General features: G+C 42.6%; 1 protein-coding gene across 1 annotated transcript; it reads right to left on the reverse strand.

Moving 5' to 3' along the window:
* Window positions 1-3,352: 3,352 nt before the first annotated feature.
* Krtap3-1 (keratin associated protein 3-1) lies at window positions 3,353-3,649 on the reverse strand. The gene has a single exon (NM_001408669.1). It carries the CDS (start codon window positions 3,647-3,649, stop codon window positions 3,353-3,355), a length of 297 nt encoding a protein of 98 aa, NP_001395598.1.
* Window positions 3,650-8,001: the final 4,352 nt, after the last annotated feature.

An 8,001-nucleotide genomic window follows, 5' to 3' on the forward strand; every position in this document is an offset into this window, starting at 1 on the left:
TGAGTTATCTGCTTTATTAACACTTATATTGGCTGCTGTGATCTGTAGGTCACTGGATGTCTTGGGTTCTATAGATCTAAAGAAAAATTAGTTATTAGACAGTTATCCATATGACTGGGCCTGGGAAGATGGTTCAGTCAGTAGAGTGTACAACAGATTCTGTGAGAATGATTGCACTGGCTGTGGACGGTCCTGCCTGTCTCTCTGAAGAGCTGAGTCATTACAGGGTACCGTCTGTCTCCCCAGAGAGCTATGTCATGTTTCAGTAAAAACAGAAATCTTGAGGCATCACAGTATTTTGAGCAATTCTTTGGAAATAATAGTTAAAAGGACAAGAAGGGTGGTAGGGTAAAGGCACACTTTGCCTGGGGGAGGAGCACTGAATATGTAAATCAAGGTCAGATGGGGCACTATGGCAGAATGGAATCTATGTTAGTCTTGAATCAGAGACAATGGAAGAAAAACTTGGATGCCAGGGACAATCTGATGAAGACGTATAACTCCTTGGCTCTTTATTCTGTTGTCAACATTACATAATTTCTTAACTTAAGGGCAGTTTGTTTTGCCTGAAACTCACTAAGACAATTGCTATCACATTTGCCAAATAGTCTGCTTTTACCTCAAGCTGAATGACTTAGACAGCAAACCAGTACAGATAAAGCCAATCAGTCCTTAAGTCGGGCCAAAAAAATACGTTTTGCTTTACTTTGGAAACATTTTTTCTTCTATTTTCTACATACTCTTGTTTGTCTTATCCTATGCTTACCCATAAAGAAAGCTGAAAAAACTTTGGTATTATATAGCCAAGTCTACAATTTCAAGGGTTGTTGAGGTGTGTTCTGCTGAATAAGGAGTCATCAACAAGAACATTTTGTTCTTATCTAGGAAGGGAGGTAGGCAGATTTATCATGGTAGAAAAAGAAGGAATTTGGGGTTCTAGAAGTTTTTGGATTTACGTATGTCTTTGTCACTAGTGAATTTTGCAACCTTTGGAAGTTACTTAGCGTTTCTCGGCTTCTGTTTCTCCAATCTATAAACTGGAGGAAGGAAATGACTGTTTATCCCTCGGAAAATTTTTTTTAAAGACAAATGATGTCTGGTGTGGGCGATATCTACCTGCTGGGGTATCTGGGACAATCAGCAATCCTTAGTTACTACAGTTGAAAGCAGTAAAGGCAGCCAGCTGGAGTGGGGACGGCAAGGGGTATAGACAATGTATTGCTTTTCCCCTTGCTGGGATAAAACAAACACCCAACAAAAGCAGCATAAGGAAGGGAAGATTTACTTTAGCTCACAGTTTTGAGAATATCATCCATCCAGCGTGGTGTCAGAAATATGGGGAATCTGTCAGGAAACATGCACACACACACACACACACACACACACACACACACACACACACACACACAGAGAGAGAGAGAGAGAGAGAGAGAGAGAAGGTTCCAGTTGACCTCTGTCTTTCATTGAGTCTAGGACCCCAGCCCATGGGATAATAATAACTCTGACTATGTTTAGGACAGGACTTTCCAACTCTGTTATCCCAATCTAGAAGTTCACTTATGACATGCTCAGAAAGTTGTCTCCTAGGTGAAGCTAGCAATCAATATTAGCCATCACAAAGTATTTGTTATCTGAAGTGTTTCTGGAAAAAATCTACGATGCAGTGTGTTTAAACTGGAAGACACTTTAAATGTGATTTGGTTAACCAACTCATTTTACCAGCTTAAGGCTACAGACCCAGAAATCTTACAAAACTTGTTCAGGGCCACAGAAACAGCCTGAAGCAGTAGACTTTTTTCACTGATCCAAGGGGCCTTTTAGAACTATTTTCAATATCAAAAAATGAAGACTAAACATTTATCCCTTATAAGGACAGATAGGATTGATGGTTACTATAAATATGCTGATACTCTGTATACACCAATACTTAACACATTGATGATCAAAAAAATGAAGGAATTAAAAAAATTTAGGAAAGTCATCTGGGAAAAATGCATGTTTTTCCAAGTGGAAGAATGTCTTTATGGAGAGAAAGCTGGGACTATCTGGTAGAAGTCACATTGAAAGGCTCTCCTGGGACAGCTCACTGCTATATATAAACATATTAAAACGGTCTCTGTCCTTTGGGTCATTCAGTTCTTATAGCAGTTCTAAGAGATAAGCAGAGGATGGGATCATAACAAGGGAAGCTAGACTGTTGTGATACCAGGCTACAGGTATCAGGAGAGAAGGGGGGAAGAGGGGGGAGAGGAAGAGGGAGAGGGGGAGGGGGAGGGGGGAAGGGGGAGGGGAGGGAAAGGCCCCCAGGTAAGAAAATATTTAACCATGTAACTAGATTGCAGCACTCTGGGTAAGGAAATAATATAATAATCAACACAGAGATTTCTTTTTTCCCCAAGAGGAATGTCTGTGCCATTGGAAAGTCATGGCTATTTCTGTTGTTTAAAGAACACTTCATTTTGGTCTAATATATTATGGATATTTCAGTGACATGACAGTATGCATATGCCTCTTGAACCAATCAACTTCTAAGAATAGTTGGGGTTATTATGTAAACTCAGAGCCCTCACTGGAGGGAGCAAGAAACAATATGCTGATATTTCCATAAAACCAATTATTCACCAAGACAGCATCTATCCAAACCTCTTCTCTAGGACCCTTCAAAGGTAGGAATTCTTCCTTCTCTCTTTTTGCAATAAATACCAGAGCAGTGAGTGTTTGGCTGATGTAAATTATAGCCCAGGGAGCTCAAATCATAAGACATGATGGTAAAAAAAAGATACCTAAAAATGAAAGCAGTTTCATGTCAGGTGTCGTGATCTACAGTATTATTGACTTATTTGCCTTTGGTCTCCAATTCTTCTATGTTTCATGCTACGTAATTTCTACTTATTTACACCTTTAAGCTTTTCCAGGCAAGCTCATTCTAAATGCTAAAGGTTTTACACATTTATGGTTCTCCCACTCCAAAGGGAGGAGGAAACTGTTTACACATGAGGCTTCTCACTGTGCTGGGATGGGTAAGAACCTGCTGTCAACCAGAGACAGGCATTCTGCTTTTCCTAAGAGGAAACACAGACACAAACAGCTACGAGGCCATGGTTGCTAAGCCAGAATAAAGTTTATTAATGAGTAGTCCAAATGGTTATCTCTCAAAGAAGCAGGAATAGAGCCTAGAAGAGAGAAGGTATCCATCTGTTCCCAGAGGAACGAAGCATTAAGAATTGAAGCATGTCCATGGACCCCTCTGGTCCTGGGCCTTGGGGTTGATTAAGCAGACTTGATGCAGGCAGAAGTTGCTGCAGGGCAGGTGATGGAGAGGGTGCTGAGCCTGGGAAGAAGACTTGACTGCTTAACAGCAGGGCTCACAGGGATTCTCACAGCCAGGCTGCACATAGGTGGTAAGGTTGATGCCACTCAGGCCGGGAGTTGGGTGGCAAGAGTTGAGCAGCCAGCAGGTTGGCACGTACACTTCAGGTTGGCAGCAGGGTGGGGGGCAGGGGTCACAGCAAGTGGGCTGCAGGAGGCTGATCTCATGTGGGCAAGTGCTGGGCAGGCAGACTCCACAGCGGCAGGACTTGTCAGAGGAACAGATGGTGGTGGCAGGGCCAGTGGGGACACTGCAGCATCGGGCAACACAGCAAGCCATGGCTTTGGGAGTTGGGTTGTGGTAGTGTTGAGAGGAGAAGTCAGTTGATGTCTGAATGCTCTGTCGTCTGCCCTGGTTCTTATATACCTGCCTCCCTGGGCGTCAACCTATGGCCAAGATATTTCCCCCATGTTTCAGTTTATGGCTGCTTCCATAAAAATCCATCTAATTACTTAAGTGTTTATTACCTAAGACACATTCCTTACCTCATAAAAGGGATTCAGGTTGTTTTGTTGTCAAATAAGGACTCTTCACATTGGCCAGTTGTCATTGCTTCATCATTTCTGCCTTCAAAGGCTCTGAGCCATTATCTTCTAATCATCACACATCACTAATAGTGGCTTGGAATGGCAGGTATCCACAGCTCTTTCCCGTGCTCCGTGTCTACGTGACAGATGAAGAGCGTGTAGGCGTTGTGGATTTCTCTTTTTCTAGCAACCACAGTTTTCCATGAGATAGTTCAGACTCTCTGACTGTAAAAGTGAGAGAAAAAATAAGATTTATGCCAAGGCATTGACTTGGAAAGGAGTAGATGGAGTCTATAAAGAGCAGGTCAGGCAATGGGGAAATAAGTACTTTCCTATAGGATTCTAGATGATTCCAGAGGGGCATGTTGGTGGCCATCAAGAGCTGTATGGGTGATGAGGATCAGTGCCCTTATAACCTCATCTGACTGTGCTATGCACTTAGATTATTTATCACTCAAAGATGACTTGTGTTGGACCTTAAGGATGAAAGTGTACAGTGTTCCTAAACTGATGTCCTCAAACCACTGCTCCAGGGGTCACCAAAGGAGACTGTTGAGGAAATGCGGGGAATACTGTCTTCCCCACTAGAGGGTTTCTCAGAGCCTCCAATATGCTAAGAGGCTCTGGGTGCTTTCAGTAAGATAACATAACATGTATCTCCCTCAAACCTCCTTGACTATACCACGTTTAGTTTGCTTATTTTCATAAATTAGCTCGATAGGTCAGCATTCTTTGGAACACGCTGGTGTTTGAAGTTAACTGTGTCTTTCCATGTTCCATGTTCTTTACTACCTCACACGTCCTCCTGCTGGGAGGTGCTGTTCCTACCAAAATGAAGAAGGCTTTCACTGTGCAAAGGTAGGTAGGAAATGTGAGTCCAGGTAGTCAAAAGTCCCGGGGCTGTAAGAGAAGGTTGACTTTACAGACTAGTTTTATAATTAAAATACTATGTTATACAAACAAGATGATTTGAAGGTAGGGGGAGTAACTGGGGAGATGTTTGTGTATTGAAGGGTTGTGAGCAGGGAGGTATGGCATAGTTGGATGGATGTCTTAGTTAGCTTTCTAGTTCTGTGATAAAGACCATGACCAAGAACAACTTGGGAAGGTAAGAGTTTCCTGGGCTTACATAGCCTGTGGCAGAATCCACTGAGGAAAGTCGAGGAAGGAACTCCAGGCAGGATATTGGAGGCAGCAAATGAAGCAGAGGCCATTGAGGAACATTGCTTACTGGTGTGCTCCCCATAGCTTATTGAGGTTGTTTTCTTACACAAATGAGGACCACCTGCCCAGGAGTGACAGCATTCAGTGATCTGGGCCCTCCCACATCAATCATTAATCAAGGAAATAACCAACAGACTTGCCTGTAGGACAACACAATGGAGGACATTTTCTCAGTTGAAGCTCCCTGTTCCCAGGTGAGCCCAGCTTGTGTCAAGTTGACAAGCAAACAAAGACTAACCTGGACAATGGGGGTAGGAAAACATGAACTGGGATTTCTCATCACATTGTTCAGTTTGGGGGAACCACTTTCTAGGTGGCAATCAGTTCTTACAGTTTATGTTCGTATGTTTAAATTAACTGTCACACCAATCCTCCACTAAAGCCTAGCACTTATTGATTCACTGTCCCAGGCATAATACTAAGTATTAAATATCCATTTTCTTTCTACATCCTATAAGACCAAGCTATGTCCCTTTTCTTGGTGATAAAAAGAGCATAAATATATTATTGAGTATGGAGTTGCATAGCCAATGAAGAATGACTTATCTGATTCACAGCTCATGGAAATGTATACACACACACACACACTGAGGAATTGAACATAGAATCTTTCAAGTGCTCTACCCTTGAGCTATGTCTTCAGTCCTAAACTTTATATAATTTTAGATTATATATATGTATATTTTCATCTACTAACTCATTAAAAATAATCTGTGCTGTGTTTGGTAGTCAGAGTACATCAATAAGCATTCAGATTGGTTCCTTGTTACAGTGTCCATCACTGTGACTTCCAACTGACAGTCACGAAACAAACCACTGAACACATAAGAACTTTTAGACAGTGACAGGTGCTAGAAAGAAAGAAAACATATTGACATGTGAGTGACAAGGAGAGAGCATTGGAGTGTGGCCCCTGTGATTAGGAAAGTCAGAGGTCTTTGCCAGGGTGAGTGAAGAACTACGATGGGAGACGGTGTCAAAGAAGTCAGTCAGCAGCTGGTCAGATAGGGTTTTCGGGGATAGCTGACAAAGTTTGGATTTTATTTTAAGAACATTGAAAACTTCATGAGATGATTTACATGTTTTGAATTTATTTTTAATTGGCTTGTACCAATTGTATGTGTTTATGGGTTTCACGGTATCATCTTAATACATGCATTCAATGTATAAAAGCCAGGTCAGGGTAACTGGCATATCTAGTACTCAGACACCATATTTCTTTGGGTCTGAAACATTCAAATTCACCTCTGATAGCTATTGTGACAAATTAATTGGCAGATGATCTGAATTTTTCAGGGGCCATAAAAAAATCAGAAGTTACTTATTTTGCTCACTTTATTTAGAGCAGAGAGTGATAGGTTTCACGTTTGAAGGAAAATGATCTGCCCCGGGCTGGCATGGAAGCAGGCTGAATTATAGAGGCCAGGAGAGAGGGTGGACATTGGCCAACTGATACAAGAAGGTAGAGTTTGGGTGACATTAGCACGGAGGTGTTGACTTGCTTTGCTAACTGAGAGACTGTGTACAGAGAGAAGCCGAGGATCCTCTCCATCCAGGTCTCAGATCTACTCAAGGGAAGGGGCGCTGAGCAAAAGCTGCTAGGGAAAGCAATCAATGTTGCCTTCAGTTTGAGGCCGACAGAGCCAAGCCCACGTGACCAGGCAGAGCTGGAAATTTTGCTTACTACCTTCCAAACGGAGACTCCTGATGCTTTTTATATGCGTTAGTCACACTTTGTTGCGAGCCTCCCTGTGCCTAACCAACAACACTGTGGATTTCCGGGTTGATCTTGGGTGACCCCTCCCACTCCGGCATCTCCTGAATCAGCGGCTGTGTTAGCAGCTTCCCACTCGTGGGTCACTCAGGACTTCCCAAACTGTTTGGAGGAGGAGTTTATCTCTTCACAATAGTAGCAATCTCTGAGGTTTCTCATTCTAATAAAAGTGGCTGTGAGCAAGAACATTCAGGTAGGTCTGGTCTGTCTTACCTAAATGACACACTCTTCCGGGTTTCTGATATTTTATTTCTTTGTAAAGAAGATGGAAGGGAAATATGGTTGTCGCTAGAGATACTAGGAATATTGATCCTTGCATTGCAGAACGACCACTTTGTAGGTGAAGCATCCATGCAAAGGATTTTGAGCCTGGGTTAAGTGATGCCCACCCTTGACATCCCCACACCCCCATCAAGTGGTGTTTTTTACTCTAGTTTACAGTCAGAGTCAAGTTTGACATAACTCTATCTGTATATATTTTTAGATTCACTTATTTTGCACGTGTGAGTGCTCTGCCCACATGTATGTATGTGTAACAGGTGCATGCCTGGTGCCTGTGGTGATTGGAAGAGGGCATTGGATCTGGAAACCAGAGATAGACAGAGTTGTGAGGCAGCCTGTGGGTGCTGGGAACCGAACCCAGGTCCTTCACAAGATAGACAACTGCTCTTAACCTCGGAGTCATCTCTCCAGCTGGAAATCAACATAACCTTTGCTGCTATCTTATCTTGCACTGAAAATTGCTTTCAGGTTGTATCATTCTTTTTAAACGGCAGTAGTGATAGTTCTCTGAGCTCAACTTGTGTGCACGGCTGTTGGGTAGGTATGTAACAGAGGTGACTCTCTCACTGGTCCCTGCCAACTTATGCGATCTCATCGGTTATGCCGCAAGAGCTCTCAAGCTGTTTGTGCACAAGGGTGCATGTAGTATCCTTTCAGGTTCTCGTTTAAACCAGCTTCCTCTGGCTGGAATTCTGAACAATTTTGGGGGAACTGTAGGTTTGCTTTATTAGTCTTGTATTTTACTGTAAGCTACAGAGGCTGAAGAGGGAGAGAGACTAGCATGCAGTTTAACTATGAAGAAATACATACTTTCCCAAGGTTAA

This window comes from Rattus norvegicus, chromosome 10 (genome assembly GCF_036323735.1).
Source record: "Rattus norvegicus strain BN/NHsdMcwi chromosome 10, GRCr8, whole genome shotgun sequence".
Classification (NCBI taxonomy): domain Eukaryota; kingdom Metazoa; phylum Chordata; class Mammalia; order Rodentia; family Muridae; genus Rattus; species Rattus norvegicus.

Bases quoted from the DNA above. Each gene is read 5' to 3' on its own strand.
- Krtap3-1 (NM_001408669.1), bottom strand. From the start codon at position 3,649: ATGGCTTGCTGTGTTGCCCGATGCTGCAGTGTCCCCACTGGCCCTGCC.